This window comes from Taudactylus pleione, unplaced genomic scaffold (genome assembly GCF_031769625.1).
Source record: "Taudactylus pleione unplaced genomic scaffold, aTauple2 ptg000614l, whole genome shotgun sequence".
NCBI lineage: Eukaryota > Metazoa > Chordata > Amphibia > Anura > Myobatrachidae > Taudactylus > Taudactylus pleione.
In genome coordinates this window covers 227245-250888 of record NW_028285016.1, presented here as the reverse complement: position 1 = coordinate 250888, position 23644 = coordinate 227245, and the positions used below count along the sequence as shown (strand labels likewise).

The following is a 23644-nucleotide window of genomic DNA, read 5'->3' as shown; positions in this document are numbered from 1 at the left end:
ATCATGTCACTGTGTGTTACCAGCCCAGAGATCTGACCAGACTCCTCCCCACACTCTCTGGTGTATCTCATACATCAGGAGCCATCAGCCCCTATTATACTCCTGCTCTCCCCCTCACATCATGTCACTGTGTGTTACCAGCCCAGAGATCTGACCAGTCTCCTCCCCACACTCTCTGGTGTATCTCATACATCAGGAGCCATCAGCCCCTATTATACTCCTGCTCTCCTCACATCATGTCACTGTGTGTTACCAGCCCAGAGATCTGACCAGTCTTCTCCCCACACTCTCTGGTGTATCTCATACATCAGGAGCCATCAGTCTCTATTATACTCCTGCTCTCCTCCTCACATCATGTCACTGTGTGTTACCAGCCCAGAGATCTGACCAGTCTCCTTCCCACACACTCTGGTGTATCTCATACATCAGGAGCCATCAGCCCTATTATACTTCTGCTCTCCCCCTCACATCATGTCACTGTGTGTTACCAGCCCAGATATCTGACCAGTCTCCTCCCCACACTTTCTGGTGTATCTCATACATCAGGAGCCATCAGCCCTATTATACTCCTGCTCTCCCCCTCACATCATGTCACTGTGTGTTACCAGCCCAGATATCTGACTAGTCTCCTCCCCACACTTTCTGGTGTATCTCATACATCAGGAGCCATCAGTCCCTATTATACTCCTGCTCTCCCCCTCACATCATGTCACTGTGTGTTACCAGCCCAGAGATCTGACCAGTCTCCTCCCCACACTCTCTGGTGTATCTCATACATCAGGACCATCAGCCCCTATTATACTCCTGCTCTCCCCCTCACATCATGTCACTGTGTGTTACCAGCCCAAAGATCTAACCAGTCTCCTCCCCACACTCTCTGGTGTATCTCATACATCAGGAGCCATCAGCACCTATTATTCTCCTGCTCTCCCCCTCACATCATGTCACTGTGTGTTACCAGCCCAGAGATCTGACCAGTCTCCTCCCCACACTCTCTGGTGTATCTCATACATCAGGAGCCATCAGTCCCTATTATACTCCTGCTCTCCCCCTCACATCATGTCACTGTGTGTTACCAGCCCAGAGATCTGACCAGTCTCCTCCCCACACTCTCTGGTGTATCTCATACATCAGGAGCCATCAGCCCCTATTATATTCCTGCTCTCCCCCTCACATCATGTCACTGTGTGTTACCAGCCCAGAGATCTTATCAGTGTCCTCCCCACACTCTCTGGTGTATCTCATACATCAGGTGCCATCAGCCCCTATTATCCTCCTTCTTTCCCCATCACATCATGTCACTGTGTGTTACCAGCCCAGAGATCTGACCAGTCTCCTCCCAAAACTCTAGTTTATCTCATACATCAGGAGCCATCAGCCCCTATTATACTCCTGGTCTCCTCCTCACATCACGTCACTGTGTGTTACCAGCCCAGAGATCTGACCAGACTCCTCCCCACACTCTCTGGTGTATCTCATACATCAGGAGCCATCAGCCCCTATTATATTCCTGCTCTCCCCCTCACATCATGTCACTGTGTGTTACCAGCCCAGAGATCTGACCAGACTCCTCCCCACACTCTCTGGTGTATCTCATACATCAGGAGCCATCAGCCCCTATTATACTCCTGCTCTCCCCCTCACATCATGTCACTGTGTGTTACCAGCCCAGAGATCTGACCAGTCTCCTCCCCACACTCTCTGGTGTAACTCATACATCAGGAGCCATCAGCCCCTATTATACTCCTTGTCTCCTCCTCACATCATGTCACTGTGTGTTACCAGGCCAGAGATCTGACCAGTCTCCTCCCCACACTTTCTGGTGTAACTCATACATCAGGAGCCATCAGCCCCTATTATACTCCTGCTCTCCCCCTCACATCATGTTACTGTGTGTTACCAGCCCAGAGATCTGACCAGACTCCTCCCCACACTCTCTGGTGTATCTCATACATCAGGAGCCATCAGCCCCTATTATACTCCTGCTCTCCTCACATCATGTCACTGTGTGTTACCAGCCCAGAGATCTGACCAGTCTTCTCCCCACACTCTCTGGTGTATCTCATACATCAGGAGCCATCAGCCCCTATTATACTCCTGCTCTCCCCCTCACATCATGTCACTGTGTGTTACCAGCCCAGAGATCTGACCAGTCTCCTCCCCACACTCTCTGGTGTATCTCATACATCTGGAGCCATCAGCCCCTATTATACTCCTGCTCTCCTCCTCACATCATGTCACTGTGTGTTACCAGCCCAGAGATCTGACCAGTCTCCTTCCCACACACTCTGGTGTATCTCATACATCAGGAGCCATCAGCCCTATTATACTTCTGCTCTCCCCCTCACATCATGTCACTGTGTGTTACCAGCCCAGATATCTGACCAGTCTCCTCCCCACACTTTCTGGTGTATCTCATACATCAGGAGCCATCAACCCCTATTATACTCCTGCTCTCCCCCTCACATCATGTCACTGTGTGTTACCAGCCCAGAGATCTGACCAGTCTCCTCCCCACACTCTCTGGTGTATCTCATACATCAGGAGCCATCAGCCCTATTATACTCCTGCTCTCCCCCTCACATCATGTCACTGTGTGTTACCAGCCCAGAGATCTGACCAGACTCCTCCCCACACTCTCTGGTGTATCTCATACATCAGGAGCCATCAGTCCCTATTATACTCCTGCTCTCCTCCTCACATCATGTCACTGTGTGTTACCAGCCCAGAGATCTGACCAGTCTCCTCCCCACACTCTCTGGTGTATCTCATACATCAGGAGCCATCAGCCCCTATTATACTCCTGCTCTCTCATATATTTCAAATATCATTACAAATGACGTCACCATAGTGATTTCATTACCAATCAAATGGTCTTGAGGCGTTGTGTGAATTTACCCATGATCCTATATCTGCACTACCTCATGTGACATTACCCACGATCCTCCATCTGCACTACCCCATGTGACATTACCAATGATCCTCCATCTGCACTACCACATGTGACATTATTCATAATCCTCCATCTGCACTACCCTGTGTAACATTACCCATGATCCTCCATCTCCACTACCCAATGTATCATTACCCATGATCTTACCAGTGCACCACCAGATGTTGCATTTCTCATGATCCTTCCTGTACAGTAACACGTGTGACATTAATATTCCCTAATAGTAATAATATTTGAAGTAATAATATTTGATTGAGCAGTACTCAATAGTATAGTAACACGACAGCTACCTATGTTGTTACATATTATATAATGGACGTTTTGGGGGGTGGTGTTGATGTGAAGTTGGAAGGTCACAGGTTATATGAGTTAATACCCCCAATTGCTGATAAATAGCAATAATCGGCTCATTGACAACACTAATAAGGGGAAGCATCATATTACTGCCTAGAAAAGCACCCTGCTCAGGAGGACAGAGGTGATTTCTCTGTAACTCCAGGGAGCGGGGGCTTTTCACTAGCAGACCAAGCGGGAACTGGGAGACCAAACATACTCCTCAGCTTTTTATCCTGCCTGACCAATGGACTTGGCATTGTCTACTGATCTGGACTTACCTCTGCTTGCTTTCGACCAATAAACACTGAGCATAGTATTTCCGAGTATTTCTGTACTCTGAAGGGATCACCACTACAAAGACCAGTCTGGTTTCCCTTTTAAATGACTGCTGCTGGAAAGTGTACCTCCCTTTTTAGTTACAGCTGCTTTGAACTTCCATTCACTGTTACCGGATGGGTGACTCTGTGACAACTGGTGCCAAAAACCACACTGGTACAAGGCTCAGCCATCTAAGTGATGAACTACTTGTAGACACTGGGGGACAAGTGTTCCGAAAAGAGACAACTGAGATGTAATGAGACAGTGGCCTCTTTCCTACTGGAACAAGGGCAGGTTACCTTTTCATTCCCCATTTAGGTAAAATCAGACACATAAAGTTGGGTACACACTTGTCCAAATCTCATCCAATCCAACCATCCAGATGGTCAGATATTGGTAGACTGTGTACACTCCCATAACCTCTGGTTTTAATCAATCTTGATTATCTGGTCTTCTCAGAAGATTTTTCTATTATTCAGGAGACCAGATTGCCAATCACCCAACCAATTTAGAAGTGTGTACGATCTTGGGACTTGATTGTCCAATTCTCCATATGTCCCAATAGTCACCACCGACGGACGCAGTTTGGATCTATGCTGTTCCGATAGGCATTCCTTAGTACGTCGCTGAGGGACGTACTAATTTTTTTTAATTCTTTTTTTTTTCTAAGCTGTTTCCTGGTTAGACAAAAAAGCTCCTGATCGGGTGCAAATGGATCGCTGATGGACCCTTTACTTTCTCACTAGTATTCTTCTTACTCAATCTTTTTAACTCTTCTATCGAAGCTGTTTCCTGGTTGGACAACAAAAGCTCCTGATCGGGTGCTAATGGATCGCTGATGGACCCTTTCCTCTACCGTTAGTATCCTTAATCCTCTGCTACTGTATATTGTGAAATTCAATTGTATAGCTGCTGTTCAGGTTTGCCATATGTCTGTCTATTTGCTATGCAACTCATTGCCTGTTTATACAATGGGTGAGGTTCTGATTCCAATATCTAAGTGGGGGATAGGCCGGTGGAACCATTGTTTCAGGGCTTTATTCCTCTGCTGCTAGTCTTCCAGGTGTGTTTCCCTATTCCTGGGGAGGTGGGATGTTTGGTAGTTATTAGCTCTTAAGTTTTAGGGATCCATGTATGCTGAATTGGATTGTGGTGTACAGGGTATGAATGGGGGATATGGGGGGGCGGATTTTAGGCATTAGTTGGGATTCTACCTCCACTATGATATGTTTCCTGGTCTTGTGTTTGCAATTTTACTTTGTTATCTTTACAAATTGTTGGTTGTGTTTTCTGTCTATCTGGTCTCGCTGGGCTTCTTCATCCTGGGTCTTCATGTCAAGGGGTCCTGGGCTACCTATCTGCATTGTCTAATTGTGGATGATAATAGTCATATCTCACCAGGATCATGAAGGGATTTCAATTAGGGCAAGAAAGCTAGCGCTTGTATTGTTTGCCACTTAGAGATGCATTTGGTGGGAAGTCGAACTCTGGCTTTACGTAAATCTTTGTTTGGATGGTCCTCTCCATTTATTCTAAGGGTGTGTCAGTTCTCATCCACAAGAGATTGTTTTGTGCTAGAACAAGTCCAGACAGATCCATGTGGTGGTTTTGAGTATATTAGAGCTACAATTAACTCCATACCTGTATGTATATTGGCTATTCCCCCCATACTCCAGTGAAGTGCCGAAGCTCCAGCTTGTTGTGTGGAAGATTTCAGTAATATAATGGAGTCCAATCATTCCGTCACTAACTTTGTGAATGAACTTGGATTGGATGATAATTGGCATGTCCACATTCCACTGAGGGCTCCATTTTCATGTTTCCCAGCAAATCCTTTTCTAGAATTGACCTTGCACTTGTATCTCGCTAAGTAGCACCACGGATTGCAGGGTGAAATACAGGGCTAGGGAGGTATCAGACCATACTTCTTTAATGTTGTCCCTGAATGTAGATGCACCCAAGGGTCAAAGATTCTGGAAGTTCAACCCCTTCTAGTTAACTCCATTGGGTGCTGGGCCAAAGTCGGAGGATCGGTGCATTGTTGTTTTTTCTCCCTCAATAACCACAACTACGCTTTCCATACTGTGGGTTGCTTTTAGAACTGTACTGAGGGAGTCCTTAATTGGCTGTGTTGCAGAGATTAAAAATGTATCAAATAAAAAAAGCGTTGGAGCTTGAACATAATTTTAGGCACCTTGAACAGCAATATTTGAGTCATATGTCTAAACTCAGTCGTGTTTCCTGGATGACTCAATCCAAGAGACACTGTTTATTAACCATGGTCAGTATTTTCAGGCTGGTAAGGCTGGGAGTTTTGTGACCCATCTGACAAGGGATGTTCGTGCCGCCTGTTTAGTTCCTGAAATTCTAGACTCGGGAGTGGATGGAAACCCATTGAGCTATATAAAAAAAATAGACGTTTCTTTCTCTGTAGGGTTTTCGATTTATTTATTGAGATTGATGAGCTTGCAACTTTGCCCTGCTCCATGTCAGAGGCGATAATTGTGGTGATTTTCAAATAGGGGAAGGGCCTCCTCAGTTCTGGCTCCATCAGATCGCGTTACTTATTATTAATATAAAGATACTGGCCATGGTTCCTACCATCCGATTAAATTGAGTCTTTTGGGAGGTGGTCCTGCTGGATCCAACTGGCTTTAAACCAAGTAAATCTGCATCAATTAATCTCCAGATATTATACACTAATTTGCAATTGAAATACGAATTGGCGGTGTATTTGGATGCTACCAAGGTATTTGATTCCATTGAATGGGACTGAGGAAAGTTCTCTACAGATTTAGTAAAAGCCCTAAATATATATCCAGGATAAAACTAATATACTCTAATTCTGGTGTTAGTCTGTATTAATGTGTATGTGCCCTTCAAAATGGGGTGGGGTACAAGGCAGGGTTGCCTCTTGTCACCAGAGCTATTTGCCCTTGCAATTGAGCCACTATCTTGTGTAATACATTGCCAGTATATACTAGAATTGAGGGTACAGCAATGGGTGGACACGGTGGCCCTCTACGCTGGTGACATGTTGCTGTTCCTTTCTGATGCACTGGAATTCATAGCTGCTATCCTCTTGATAGCTGAGAAATGTAGCTGGGGTTTTTTGGGGGCCTACGGATTAATTGGGGTAAATTACTCACAGACTCATATTTCCCTTTTTATTGATCAATAAATGCTCACAAAATTTTGTTATTGATCAATGAACTAAGATACAAAACCACTCAAAACTTGCATTTCGGGTTGATTTTTTAATCATTTAGATAATAATATGGAAACAAAAATACAAAAGACATTTTTTAATTGATGTCCCAATAAAATGTATATTTTAAATAAATTAAACTTTACATAAGAATGGCCTTTTCCCTCTCTCATATAAAACTTTACTCACTCCCTTAACATAGCCCTCAACTACTGTTCCCCTTCCTCACTTCCTTGACCTGCATATAAACACTGATATGAATATAGCACAGTTTACAATGTCAGTCCATGAGTTATAAATTGTATCATGAAGCATCTTCATTTACTCATTTAATGGCAATTTAGGGACCTTTTAACTTAGTCTTTATCTTGTTACAGCAAACTTTTCATATTCTCATATATTTCTTTTATTTTCAGCAGTTGCATCCGTAGATGATCATCTCTGTTTATCTCCAGGAGGTGAAATAGAAGATGATGATATCACAGTTGATTCTTCCGGAGAAAACCCAATTACACCAGTGATAAATGTCGTACTATTTGGTACACATATTTCATCTAATCCGTCTTATCGAGAGGAATTTTCCCCTGATAGCTCAGATATCGGTACAGCGCTTACAGTACATAAGACCTTTCCCTGTTCTATAGATGCCAACTATCTTACTCAAAACGCAGAGTTTAAAACCCATCAGCCAACTAAGACAGGAATGAGACCATTTCCATGTTCTGAGTGTGGGAAATGTTTTACACGGGAATCACATTTTATTACACATCAGAGAAGTCACACAGGTGAGAGGCCATTTTCATGTCCCGAGTGTGGGAAATGTTTTATGCAGAAATCAAATCTTGTTACACATCAGAGAAGTCACACAGGTGAGAAACCATTTTCATGTGCCGAGTGTAGGAAATGTTTTATACAGAGATCAAATCTTGTTACACACCAGAGACGTCACACAGGTGAGAAACCATTTCCATGTTCTGAGTGTGGGAAATGTTTTATTCAGAAATCAAATCTTGTTACACATCAGAGAATTCACACCGGTGAGAAACCATTTCCATGTTCTGAGTGTGGGAAATGTTTTACACACAAATCACATCTTGTTAGACATCTGAGAAGTCACACAGGTGAGAAGCCATTTCCATGTTCTACGTGTCAGAAATGTTTTGCACTGAAATCACATCTTGTAGCACATGAGAGAAGTCATACATTACTTACATGCTCTGAGTGTGAGAAATGTTTTACACAGAAATCCGACCTGGCTATACATAAGAGAAGTCACACAGGAGAGAAACCATTTCCCTGTTCTGAGTGTTGGAAATGTTTTAAGCACAAGTCAGCTCTTGTTGCACATAGAAGAATTCACTCAGGTGAGAAGCTGTTTTCATGTTCTGAGTGTGGGAAATGTTTTACACGGGAATCACATCTTGTTAGACATCAGAGAAGTCACACAGGTGAGAAGCCATTTCCATGCTCTGAGTGTGGGAAATGTTTTACACAGGAATCACATCTTGTTAGACATCAGAGAAGTCACAAAATGTTTCCTTGTTCTGAATGTGGGAAATGTAGTCATAAATCCTATCTTGATAAACACCAAAAAGTTATAGAGGATAAAAGCAAATAAATATTGTATAATATATACTTATAATATATAATTTATATTATTTTGACATAACTGCAATATGCACAGCACATTGTAAATTACCATACACAGGCATTTGTGTATGTATATAAATATAAGACTGGAACAAATTTTTCATGCGTGGAACTTATTGCATTTCCTTAATCTACTATATATCTGTATCGCTCTGCAGAGTAATGTTATGGACCTCACCAAATTGTGAGCCCCTGAAGTGACCTGTCAGGTTTGATACTATTTAGCTCAAAGGTGCAAAGTCTACCTTCAGGTTTTCACCAGGGAATTCTGCTAAGAGTTCTGTTTTTTCTACAGAAATCTTCCAAGTCACGGCATTCTGGGTAAGAACCAGACATGGTTAGCTAGAACGAGGAGGACATGGCAGAAGTATAAAGGTGGGTACACACCTAGCTGATATATCTGTAGATGATGGTCGTTTATATACACTGAACAACCATCATCTTCCAGGCAGCCTCGGGTCTCGCTGACCAGGGCTGCCGCTGCATGTGTACGGACGATCGGCTGATCGCCTGTACACACTTGCCGATGAACAGTTATGTCTGCAGATATATCTGTCCATCGGCTGTGCAGCATAGCCGACGCGATTTACACACTGATCGACGGGCTCCAGATATATTGGCTGATCAATTGATCGGCCAATATATCTGTCAGTGTGTACCCATCTTAAGATTCTATCCAATTCAACTAGTCCCATCTATGGCAAAATCCATGGCCAGACAAATGGAGTAACCAACAACAGCTCAAGTTTGGGACAGATGGCCAACAAGGGTAATCCGTGAAACAGGACGGGGTCAGGGGAACAGGCAACCAAGCAAGGCCGAAGCAAACCACGTCAGCAACTAAATTCAAACCAAATAAAATCCTAGACAAGCAAGTTTTTTGAGGAGCCGGCAAAACTCTGGTATGATCCATTATATCTTATTAGGTGGAATGATGGCTGTAAGAGGAGTGAGATTTATATGTTGCAGGAAAACACTAGAGAGGGCAGTTACCTTGATATTCTTAGAACCTGGTCTATATGTGATATTAAAATGAAATCTCAAAAAGAAAAGAGCCCACCTAGCATGTCTGAGACAAAACCTTGGCATATTCAATATACAGAATGGCCATTTGATGGCTGGCCAATAGTACTGTGATTCCTGTGTCATAATTCCTTTCTGACAAGGAAAAAGCTTGCTTGATAAACATGCTCAAGGGTGTAGTCTGGCATCTGATGGATTCACTTGAAAGGGGACAGCTTCTGCATAAGTGGCTTCCACATCAATAATGAACGCAACTTCAAGCTCAGGATGATGGAGGGCCAATAAAAATTAAAATGCTTTTTTCAGGGATTCAAATTAAGAGTCTTCCTCTAATGACTGGCTAAATTGGTTCACCTCCTTACTAAGGCTGTGAGTGGTGCCACACTCGATTAAAACTGGGATCTCATAAAGAGAATGAAGTTACTTTCAATTCACATTTTTCTAACTCGGCGAACAACTGATTGTCCCAGTTGCCTCTAAATTTTTATAACAGGTGGACCTATTTCTGATATTATGGCAGAAAAGTAGAGTAGATCAAAATCTCATCCAACTAAACTAGGATAAAGTCCTAAAACGTCTCTTAGAACATGATTTAGGATGTCCTGATAGACCACTGAGAAATTGCAGAGCCTGAGTGGCGTCAAAAGATATTCACATTGACCTTTGTAAGTACAGAATCCTGTCTTCCACTTGTCTCCCTCATCCATATTAAGTAATCGGCCTCTTGCAGATCAATTTTAGTAAAAACTTATGCCCCTTCTGAATTGATCGAACTATTCTGGTATCAGCTCTAATGGGTATTGATTTTCTGTAGTAATTTTATTCAGACTCCTGTTACCAATAGATGGTCTCAGACCTCTGTCCTTACAAAGATTATTGGTGGAGTTTTTATTATATTGCATTATATACACATATAAATGTATCATATGTATGATAATTTCTGAATATATTGTGCGGAATTAAAATCTTACAGTATTGCACTATTTTTGGTTCCCTTTTCTTCTCTCTTATATGTCATTATATGGATGAGGAACATTGAGAGATTAAGAAGTGTCCAGTACGTTGAATTGACTGATTGGAACCTTGGAAAGACCTAGTTTCTGAAAATCGGTCTGAAGATAGAAGTTTATTTACCCTGTCGGGTGAACTTTGCCTTATTGCATTCTTGTGTATTGGTATATATGATACCTATCTAATATTTTCTTTTACTTAATTATACTTAGTGATATACCCTTGTTGTTATAACTTGCACCTTTGTACTAGGGGAGACAGGCTTTAAAGGGAAATAGAGCTTGCAACTGTCCTGGAAATTCTGGAAGAGTCTGTGATCTTCAGAAAATCTGCCCAGCAAGTTAATCTTAGGTTTAGCTAATGAAACTGGATCTATATGGTTGGACTAATTAGCTTGTTTGTGTGGTAACACATTGAGAAGTCCTACACCGCCTCGTTAAAAGTTGAACTTGATCCATCAACACTTGTGCCTAAGTGGGAATTCCTGATTCCCTAGCTTATTTTTAATGGCTGTTGAAAATTTTATGGAAGTCATCAAATTGTGAGCTCCTGAAGTGACCAGTCTGGTTTGACGCTACTTACCCCATGAGCACAGAATCTAATGGGGTTAAGGCTTTCACCAGGGAACTCTATAAGCAGTCTGGTCTTCACAGTTGATAACCTGCAGGCCACAGTCTCCTGGCTGAGCACCAGACATGGCTAGCTGGAATGAGCAGGATACTGAAAGATATGCCAGATATCAAGTGGTTCAACTAGTTAGATGAGGGTCAGGCTGAGGCACAATCATGATAGTGCAGGTGGCAAACAAGATAATTAACACCAATCCAAGTTCTGGGCAGGTGGCAAATGAAGGTAATCCAAGAAACAGGCAAGGTCAAAGCAATCCAAGGTCAAAGCATTCCAAGACAGGCAGGTGTTTGAGGAGCAGGCGATACAACCAGCACTCAGTGGCTTGACTTCCGGTCTTACAGTAAATACCACCAACCTGCAGGAGATTGGCTAAGCCCCGGAAGGGAGCAGGGACAGTTTACAAGGTTCAACTATGTTAAAATAATTATGAACATTCAGTCAACGCTGTGGCTCAGCCAGCAGGAACACAGTCCTACAGTGCACAAGGACAAAGGTTTGAATCCTTCCAAACACTCTAGTTCTTTTTGTTGCAGGACCTTGAACCTAACAAACAATAAGATCAAATTGATGTTATATAGTAAAATACAATATATAATCTGCCAATAGCAATATTATTTTTGGTCACACTCTGTAATACAGAGCGTGAGATAGTTCATACAGTTAGTACTGTAATCTGTTAATTCTCACACACAATCCAACAATGCAAATAGAATTATTTTCTTCTGTGTCGCTAGTCCTTGTATTCATGTGTAAACATTTTAGAATTATTATTCATCTTTATAGGATGCTACAAGTGTTCCACAGAGCTGTACAGAGGGCAAAATGACAAGACAGTACAGGGTTAAACAGTACAACACAATACAGTAGACAAGTAACAAATAGCACTACAAATCTTAACACAGCTGCTGATGCAGGGGATGCAATGGAAATGGCGTAAGGAGAAACCTGTAGCTATTAGCGTGGGCGCAGATGATGGGTCTAGGCAGGGCTGGCCCGACAGGTATGTGGCCGCGTAGAGCGCCAGACTGAGGAGGGCGCCGCAGCAGTCACGAACATACTGTCCCCAATGGGCACCCTGAGGGCAAGTAATGCGCTTCATGGAGCTGTGCTGTCAGTGCTAGGTGCCGGAACTAGCGGCTGTGCAGCTAGTGTCTTGCACCGGGGCCCGCTGTGGTGCAGGGGCCCATAGCCACTGCCCCTGCTGCCAGTGTCCGCTGGGCCCCACATAATCGGAGCCACTGCCAAAAGTATGGGACGGAGGCTCGAGTCCCTGCTGGACGGAGAAGGACCACTCTCCCCTCTCATCTATAGAGCAATGAAGCAATCGGATTACCAAACTGATGATCCACAGCCAGCAGCTAGCCGTGGATCATCACTTGGGTAATCCGAGCAGTGCTGGCTGCACTGAGACCTACGCGGGAGAGGGCGGGGCTGGGTGATGGGTCATGTGCCTCTGGGCAGACTGTCACTGTGACAAAGCTTTAGAAGCAATGACAGTCGCACAAGAATGGTTATATCGTTTGAGAAATTAGCAAGAGCCCTCCTAATATAATATCAGAAAATATCATTGAGGGGTGCTACCACTGACAGCTGAATTATACATATAAGCACAAAAAGAAAGGAAAGAAAACTGTCCTGGGTGGTGCACAATTAATTAAAACATAACTTTTAATAAATTATAATTTAATATATATAGAAAAAAACAGCGAAAATTGGTAAAATATAGGTGTGTTATGAAGATAGAAAATGTGATTTAAAAATAAGTGGCGGCGCATGCACCTGCCTCCATAATGTCTTAATAAAGATTGGCTAGTAATATGTGATATATATATATATTAGCACTCCAATGTGTTTGGGATATAGATTCCCCAATATAATAATAATGGCGTATAAATATTCGCTAATTATAGGAAGTTCCAGGAGTGTATGATTCATACCACTGATAATAAACTGTATTACCGTACAGCCAATTTATAAGTGTGCTTGTGTTTATTGTTATTATATAACTCATGTACAGACACAAATTCAATAACCGTATATTTGCAATATCAGATGTCAATTGACCAAGAGAAAAAGGGATCACATTAAAATAATGATCTCTAGCACATGTCCTTCTATGATGTATGGTAAATTAAATCTGTTCTTAGAACATTATATCCTTGTACAATCTCAGGGGGTAGTTGTCATAGTATATTAAGATACTTGTGGCAAATATAATTTTATTATTAGTTGACTCTTCCCTGTTATTTCCAAAGACATCAAGAAATGTGTCTATCAAAAATCCCCATTATAAAATCATGAATCAGCTTGATTAGCATTTACAGCCGTTTGTGCTTGTTACAGCAAATATTTCTGGGAAATATGCAGATAAGACACTATAACCATGTGACCAAGTGTTACTCTCTATAGATCTCTGCAATGCAAGTGTCAGTTGGTACTGTCACCGTCGACAATTTCTCCGGTTTTTACACAACACATAAATATTACAAATAGTAAGACATGAGGTCAGGCTGCACGCGCCGCTAACCAACGCGGCGTTTCGCTACACTGGCTTTGTCAAGGCAAGCCGAATCTAACATCCAGGTATCCTCATATACCCGGATGTATTGCCCTTGTCCAATCGGAAGATGTCTCAAGTCTGGATAACCAATCGTGTGAAGTCACGTCATGTTGGCACCACCCATCTGATCTGGTTTGACTACACTGCTCTGCTATGGAGACCAATAGTGTCTATTCAGGATTGAGTAATCAAATTCCGAGTTCACTGATCCCAGTGAGACTCAATTAGATACTAACCTATTTACATGTACTCTAATGGATAGAAAACGTGTAGTATAATTCTGTGACTATTTGGGATAATGATTACAATTATCTAATAGTCAAAAAGAGATTTTAATTTGTTAAATCTAATAAATATAACATTGATAATACTAGTAACTGGTCTCTGTTTTGATGTCCAGTTTAAAGGCTTAATAAGACCAAAGTAATAGATAAAGGAATCATGGATAAAATTATGATGGAAATGATAGAATAAATGTCTATATGGTGAATAACTTGAAAAAACTACTATGTGTGTTCATCTATTATAAATGAATCTATGCACAACACTGCACAGCTATATAAAAATTGATTATGACTACAGGCATTTGTGTGTATCATAAATAAATAAATTCACTTATCCTCAACTATATTCATAATATATAAAAACCACTGTATGCTAATAAATTGATGGTTATAATAGATAATAAAGTAAAATGAAGGATTCCCTTTAAATTAATCTGTTACAAAACCTAAAGTAAATCAGTGATAATTTAGTGACATGACTCATGTATAATAAATTCTAATAATAAAAATGAAGGTGATATCACCAATAAAATAAATAAAATTAGTGAACGTGTAAATAAAACTAGAAAAGGAAAGAGAAGAAAAGAAAAGAAAAACATGAAAACTTAATCAAACCAACCTGAAAAACGTGAAGTGAAAATAAGGTGAAAAAATTATTATATACTAATTAAAAAAAAAATACGTGAAAAATTAGTAAGATAGTATATATACCTGTTAACAAAAAATGAAAATAAGTAAAGTGTGTCTGTGAGAGTTATTTCAATTTTTAGTGTTTAAAGTGATATGAACACCCAGATTACATAACATTTGTTGATATATGTGAAACTTAAGTGTATACCATCCGTGTGAATACATATATAATTATACAAATATATATTCCCGATCCATTAATATAATGAAATCAATAATGCCTAAAAAATCTAAAAATATTATTAGTGCCTATATGTCTTTGAAAAGAAAGAAAGAAGAGAAGGAGAATAATATATTAAAGTGCCCCTCACAGGGAATATATGACCCAAAATATAAAATAAAATAAATATATAGTGAAATATGTAAGAATTCATAGCACATATTGGTGTTTAGCAAAAAGGAACAAATGGAGGCTATATGATAATTTATCAATTCAAAGTATTGCAGAAAAAGTGTATAATTATTTTCTTCAATTCAAAATAAATCATTTCAAAAAAGGTGTATAGTTGTTTTCTTCAGACCTCTAGGTACTAGAGTATCCATTGGGAAAATGAGTAGGTCTCCTGTTTAAGGAGTTCACTATCAATATCTCCTCCTCTGATGCTAGTTTCAATTTTTCTCATTCCATAAACTTTCAAACCATATGTTCCCAATCCATTAATATAAAATATAATGAAATCAATAATACCTAAAAAATCTAAAATTATTATTAGTACCTGTATATCATTGAAAAGAAAGAGAGGAGAGAAGGAGAATAATATATTAAAGTGTCCCTCACAGGGAATATATGACCCAAGGTGTAAAATAAAATAAATATATAGATATGAAATGAGATATGTAAGGATTCATAGCACATATTGATGTTTGCAAAGAGGAACAAATGGAGACTATATGATAATTTATCAATTCAAAGTATTGCAAGAAAAATATATAATTGTTTTATTCAATTCAAAATAAATCATTTCAAAAAAGGTGTATAGTTGTTTTCTTCATTTAGACCTCTAGGTACTAGAGTATCCATTAGAAAAATGAGTTTAGTCTCCTGTTTAAGGAGTTCACTATCAATATCTCCTTCTCTGATACTGGTTTCAATTTTTCTCATTCCATAAACTTTCAGACCTCTCGGATTACCTTCATGAAATCTTAAGAAATGTCTTGCTACTGATGTTAATGGTTTGAAAAGGAGTTTATCACGTTTGCCATTTTTTATATTATTCAGATGTTCAAAAATTCTTTTTTTAAGAGGTCTTATGGTCTTGCCTATATACTGTTTATCACAAGGACAGCTTAGATTGTAAACGACAGCCGTCGTATTACAGTCTATATGATCTTTAATATGCCAGATCTTATTAAATTTGTCCTTGTAGATTTCTGTCGTATTCATCGTCCAGCAATGTCGTCCAGCATCGTTTGCAGGTTCCACATTTTCTGGATCCTTTTTTAAAATATAGAAATTTTTTAGGTGTTTCCAGATGGCTTTGGACCAGGTTATCTCTAAGATTCCTGGACCGTCTCCAACTCATTTGAATTCTTCCACCAAGGATTTCCATGAGGTCCTGATCCGTTTGTAGCACATTCAGATGTTTATGTAGGATTCTTTGAATCTGTTTCCATTCGTGACAAAAAGTCCCAACATATCTCACACTTTCCTGATCTTTCTTTTTAATTTTAGGTGTCAATAATTGATCTCTAGTGTAGTTGGTCGAGTCCGCACGAGCTTTCTTGATAGCTCTATTACTATAACCTCGGGCTCTCAACCTTTCACTTAATTGGTCTGATCTCTTTTGGAAGTGTGTTCTTCTGAGCAATTACGCTTCATCAGAAGGAATTCGCCCTTAGGTAACCCCTTCAAAACTGGGGGAAAATGAGAGCTTTGGTTATGTAAAATGCTATTTGTGGAAGTTTTTTTACGAAATAAATCCGATGATATATGTCCATCACTTTCGATAGTCAGGGAGATGTCTAAAAAATTAATGCTTCTTTGGCTTGCCTCATAGGTTAATTTTAAATTCAAATTGTTGGTATTAAGCTGTGACAAAGCTGCCTAAGCAGGCGCGATGCTCAGGAGAGCGCCCGCCAACCCCACTGCCAGCCAGACCTGTTCCCCGCGTTCAATCCTCTGCTGCCGCTGTTGGAGCCACCAGGTAAGTTTGAGTAAGGGGCTGTGATGGAGTTGAACTGTAATGGAGAGGCTGATGGAGGGGGACAGTAATGGAGGGGCTGTGATGGAAGGGGTCTGTAATGGAGGGTCTATGATGGAGGGGGACAGTAATGGAGGGACTGTAATGGGGCTGTGATGGAGGGGGTCTGTAATGGAAGGGGACTGTGATGGAGGTGACTGTGATGAGGGGGAGAGGACTGTGATGAGGGGAGTAAGAGGGTCTGTGATGACTGGAGCTGTTGAGGGGTGCTGGGCTGTGAGGGGCCCCATGGGGGGATGAGTGAGCTAGGATGAAGGTCCACTAAGGGGCGCCAAAATCTGGCCCAGCAGTGACTTACCTGCTCCTAGTGGCCCAGCCGTGACCTGTTCCTGATGGCCCAGCTGTGACTTACCTGCTCCTGGTAGCCCAGTGGTGACTGAACCTATATAACTCGGAGCATATAGACTGTCTATTGAAGATTAATCTAGGAGACGGTCCTTAGGACTCTGTCTTTATTTGGAAGGTAAGAGACATCTGGCCCGCAACTGTCCTGTGAAGTCATTAAAAGACAAGATCTAGTGGCCAAGGAAGCGGTCCATCTAGGTGTACGATTAGTCTCTTCCAACAATTCTGTCTTGATACCATCAAAAATCTCCTACAAACAGGTCACCAATGTGTCCGCCATCTTGTATGGTGGTGCTGCCGGTAACTCCCTAGATTTTAATTTTGACAAATCTATTAACATTTCTAGTATGGAATTGGTTTTAGCTATTACAGTTTGTGGCCTGTCCAGTTGTTAGTCGGTGTACTGCATTCTCAAAGTCTGGTCCTCTATTTGGCCAATTGTCCTTTGGTGCCTCTCATTCTTGGCCATCCCTGTCTTAAACACCATAATCCCATAATTGATTGGAATACACGGGGAAAATAACTTGCTGGAGATCCAACTGTGTGGCCAGCTGTTTGACCTTGCCTTTTTGCATCCTCTTAACAGGTTCCTGAGAGACTTCCTTTTCAATATCACAAATATGTGGATATCTTCTCCATAAGTAGAGCGGATACCTTGCCTTCTCTTTGTGCTCTTACCCTTAGCCATTACTAGGACGCCATGGACTCATATCTGCACTTACCTGCCCAGGAGTTTCTGCAGCTCCCAGTGGCCTCTCCTCCATCTTCTCCCTGGGGTGGGGCCTGCTGGGAGTCCCAGCGGCTCTAGGGCTGCTGGGAGATGTAGTTCTCCCAGCGCCCATTGCGGGGGGCATACTCACACTGGACACACACACACTCATGCACACACACACATAAACACACACACTCATCGCTGCTGCAGTAGAGCGGGTCTTGACACTGGATGCAGAAGACAGCACTTTGGTAGGTATTACTAATTAAGCTAATTGGAAACTTCCAATTGCTTAATTAGTCATTAGGAGGGGTGCCGCCGGCCCCAGAGCATTTCCCGACCTTTTTTTCCTAAAATTGTGGATTTTTTTAAAAATTGGTTGTGCTCTGGAGTGGCGCAAAAAACAAAAAACCCCACTCCTAATTGAATAGCAAAAAATCCCGCACCTGCAGGAAAACCCAGCGGGTGCAGGATTTTTGCTATTCTCACCCCCAATTGAATACGCCCCATTGTCTTTGACGATTACTGGTTGACCTAATCACATCACAATGGTGATCCAGCCCAAGTACACGTATATTCCACCAGGGGTCTTCACAACTATCAACTGTCTCCTATATTGTATGTTGGGAAAAAGAGACACTCAAACGTACTATATTATGTAGGCCTAAAATATTGGGGGGACTAGCCCTACCTCTATTATATGGCTTTTCACCATGTTTATTTGGTGGAGTAGGTGCAGGTTTCTCAGGTCAGGCTTTCTTACTGTGCAGACGGGATCTTCTCTAACCTCCTTACAGGTATTATCGAGTCACTAGCTCCTGTGGCTCCTCTTTTCCGCTCCTGCTGTTTGGCGATTTGCTTGCGACCTCTTAGGGGGCAGTGGTTCTGATCTCAGTTGTCCCTCTGTAGTTCAAAGGCTTTTTAACTGGACCAGCTTAATTTTGGTAACATTTGGTTTACTGTGACATATCCTCCTCATTTGGGCATCTTAAATCTTTTTCGCTTCACCATGCCATGCATGCCTTGTATGGAGATGCCCCTCTGCTGAATTGTTTTCCCACAAAAGCTCCTGCTTCAGAGGCTGAGTTTCTGTAATTTCATCTCTTTGTATAGTATGATCATGTGACTGGATGACCAAATCACAGGATTTGTACTTTGATGTTACTCATCCGTGACCAACCTGGCTAACTTCATTGCTCCTAGGGATTCCCCCTCTGTCCATAACCACCTGTTACTGACTCCTTCCACTGTGGTGTGGGAAGGTAACTCACTGCCAACACAAGACTTCTACACCGGCACCTGCAACTGCTTTTCCCAGGCACCGGCAACTTCTGGCCATGTGTTCACACTGCTGACATTCATCATGTTTGCTACATCACGAGGACACTGATAAAATGTCTACTTGTCAGAATGATCGTCTATCCCTACCCCAACAAAACTAATGCAAAGGTCAATATTTTCAAGTGTCAACATGCTGACTGCACACTGTTCTCAAAATGTAGAAAGTAAATAAGAGATATTTTGAGGATAAACATTGATATCCTGTCTGAAGTAACACACTCATTTGGAGCATAGTAATTCTATTTCTATAATACACACTAGATAGCAATTAGGAGTGTGATAATTCCCCATATATCTATAATACACACTAGATAGTAATGAGGGGTGTGATAATTCTCCTATATCTATAATACACACTATATAGTAAATAGGGGAGTGATAATTCTCCTATATCTATAATACACACTATATAGTAAATAGGGGAGTGATAATTCTACTGTATCTATAATATACACTAGATAGTAATGAGGGGTGTGATAATTCTCCTATATCTATAATACACACTAGATAGTAATGAAGGGTGTCATAATTCTCTTATATCTATAATACATACTAGATAGTAATTAAGGGTGTGGTAATCCCCCTATATCTATAATACACACTAGAGAGTAATTAGAGGTGTGATAATTCTCCTATATCTATAATACACACTAGACAGTAAAGAGGGGTGTGATAATTCTCCCATTTCTATAATACACACTAGATAGTAATTAAGGGTGTGACAATTCTACCGTATCTATAATACACGCTAGAAAGTAATTAGGGGTGTGATAATTCTCCCGTATCTATAATACATACTAGAGAGTAATTAGACGTGTGATAATTCTCCTATATCTATAATACACACTATATAGTAAATAGGAGAGTGATAATTCTCCTATAGCTATAATACACACTAGATAGTAATGAGGGGTGTGATAATTCTCCTATATCTATAATACACACTAGATAGTAAAATGGGGTGCGATAATTCTCCTATATCTATAATACACAATAGATAATAATTAGTGGTGTGATAATTCTCCTATTTCTAGAATATAAACTAGATAGTAATGAGGGGTGTGATAATTCTCATATTTCTAAAATACACACTAGAGTGTTAGTAGGGGGTGTGATAATTCTCCTGTATCTATAATACACACTAGATAGTAATAAGGGGTGTGATAATTCTCCTGTATCTATAATACACACTAGATAGTAATAAGGGGTGTGATAATTCTCCTATATCTATAATACACACTAGAGTAATTAGGGGTGTGATAATTCCCATATATCTATATTACACACTAGATAGTAATTAAGGGTGTGCTAATTCTCCTGTATCTATAATACACACTAGATAGTAATGAGGGGTGTGATAATTCTCCCATATCTATAATACACACTAGAGAGTAATTAGGGGTGTTATAATTATCCTGTATCTATAATACACACTAGAGAGTAATTAGGGGTGTGATAATTCTCCCGTATTTATAATACACATTAGAATTAATTAGGAACATATTTCTCCTATAGCTATAATACACACTAGGTAGTAATTAGTGCGTGATAATTCTCCCATATCTATAATACAAATTAGATATTAGGGGCATATTTCTCCTGTAGCTATAATACACACTAGAGAGTAATTAGGGGTGTGATAATTCTCCTATATCTATAATACACACTAGATAGTAATGAGGGGTGTGATAATTCTCCTATATCTATAATACACACTAGATAGTAATGAGGGGTGTGATAATTCTCCTGTATCTATAATACACACTAGATAGTAATGAGGGGTGTGATAATTCTATTTCTATAATACACACTAGATAGTAATGAGGGGTGTGATAATTCTCCTATATCCATAATACACACTAGAGTAATTAGGGGTGTGATAATTCCCATATATCTATATTACACACTAGATAGTAATTAAGGGTATGCTAATTCTCCTGTATCTGTAATACACACTAGATAGTAATGAGGGGTGTGATAATTCTCCTATTTCTATAATACACACTAGATAGTAATTCTCCCATATCTATAATACACACTACATAGTAATTAGGGGTGTGATAATTGTCCTGTATCTATAATACACACTAGAGAGTAATTAGGGGTGTGATAATTCTCCCGTATTTATAATACACATTAGAATTAATTAGGAGCATATTTCTCCTATAGCTACAATACACACTAGATAGTAATGAGGGGTGTGATAATTCTCCTATATCTATAATACACACTAGATAGTAAAATGGGGTGCGATAATTCTCCTATATCTATAATACACAATAGATAATAATTAGGGGTGTGATAATTCTCCTATTTCTAGAATATAAACTAGATAGTAATGAGGGGTGTGATAATTCTCATATTTCTAAAATACACACTAGAGTGTTAGTAGGGGGTGTGATAATTCTCCTGTATCTATAATACACACTAGATAGTAATAAGGGGTGTGATAATTCTCCTATTTCTATAATACACACTAGATAGTAATGAGGGGTGTGATAATTCTCCTATATCTATAATACACACTAGAGTAATTAGGGGTGTGATAATTCCCATATATCTATATTACACACTAGATAGTAATTAAGGGTGTGCTAATTCTCCTGTATCTATAATACACACTAGATACTAATGAGGGGTGTGATAATTCTCTCATATCTATAATACACACTAGAGAGTAATTAGGGGTGTTATAATTATCCTGTATCTATAATACACACTAGAGAGTAATTAGGGGTGTGATAATTCTCCCGTATTTATAATACACATTAGAATTAATTAGGAGCATATTTCTCCTATAGCTATAATACACACTAGGTAGTAATTAGTGCGTGATAATTCTCCCATATCTATAATACAAATTAGATATTAGGGGCATATTTCTCCTGTAGCTATAATACACACTAGAGAGTAATTAGGGGTGTGATAATTCCCATATATCTATATTACACACTAGATAGTAATTAAGGGTGTGCTAATTCTCCTGTATCTATAATACACACTAGATACTAATGAGGGGTGTGATAATTCTCCCATATCTATAATACACACTAGAGAGTAATTAGGGGTGTTATAATTATCCTGTATCTATAATACACACTAGAGAGTAATTAGGGGTGTGATAATTCTCCCGTATTTATAATACACACTAGATAGTAATGAGGGGTGTGATAATTCTATTTGTATAATACACACTAGATAGTAATGAGGGGTGTGATAATGCTCCTATTTCTATAATACACACTAGATAGTAATTCTCCCATATCTATAATACACACTACATAGTAATTAGGGGTGTGATAATTCTCCTGTATCTATAATACACACTAGAGAGTAATTAGGGGTGTGATAATTCTCCCGTATTTATAATACACATTACAATTAATTAGCATATTTCTCCTATAGCTACAATACACAATAGGTAGTAATTAGTGCGTGATAATTCTCCCATATCTATAATACAAATTAGATATTAGGGGCATATTTCTCCAGTAGCTATAATACACACTAGAGAGTAATTAGGGGTGTGATCATTTTCCTGTATCTATAATACACAGTAGAGAGTATTAGGGGCGTGATAATTCTCCTGTACCTATAATAAAAACACTAGATAATAATTAGGGGCATGATTATGGAAGCCAATCGGGGCCTATTTTTTCAATCCTAAAGTTTGGGATTGAAAAAATGTCAATCCCAGGATTAAAATGTATATAAAATTAAACCACCCCCCTCCGTTCAGAATTTAATCCCTGGGTCCCCGGACCGGACAGTAAGATCTGCACAGTAGTATTGTAGTTTTTCAGGCCTGGCAGCGCTGCTGAGCACTAGTGCTCGGCTTAGCCTCAGACACTACCTGGCACTGGCTGTCTGCAGTGGTGACCTTGCCAACATCACACCGCATGCAGCAAGGCCGGGCTGCGTCTGAGCCGAGCGCTAGTGCCCAAAAAACTAAAATACTTCTGTGCAAATCTTATTCCCGCGATCCCAGCAACTTTGGCCTCAGATCCCGAGATCCCGCTCCTGGGATTTACCTATTATTATAGTCAGCAGGAATCTGCCCATATATTAAAGTGGTCATTACATAATACGCAGAGCGGAGGTTTGTAGCAGGAACTTAAGTCAGGTCTCAGACCTTACGGCCTATCATTAGTAATAGATTACCCGTGACTCCAGGGGTCGTATTCCCACACTCTTTTGGGTGATCCAATTCCAGAAACTACTTTTCATGCTGGAAAGTGACTTTCCTCCCAGCCACTCAGTGACGATATATGATCTTACAATACAGATAACATGAATTATAACAAAAACATAAAAATACATTTCAACCATGTAATGTAACTAACACAAACTAAATGTAAGGTCACATAAGAGGCAGGTTCAGG

General features: G+C 40.2%; 1 protein-coding gene across 3 annotated transcripts in view; it reads left to right on the top strand.

Annotated features, from left to right (window-relative positions):
* Nucleotides 1-13152, top strand: part of LOC148479705 (uncharacterized) — an 88252-nt gene extending 75100 nt beyond the window's left edge. For 2 of the 3 annotated variants that reach the window (XM_088454419.1, XM_088454415.1), the window contains one exon: nucleotides 7232-13152. In XM_088454419.1, the coding sequence (XP_088310545.1) occupies nucleotides 7232-8433 (1202 nt within the window). In that variant the 3' untranslated portion in view covers nucleotides 8434-13152. The remainder of the gene's footprint in view (nucleotides 1-7231) is intronic. The other variant, XM_088454418.1, reaches the window with a different exon arrangement.
* Nucleotides 13153-23644: the final 10492 nt, after the last annotated feature.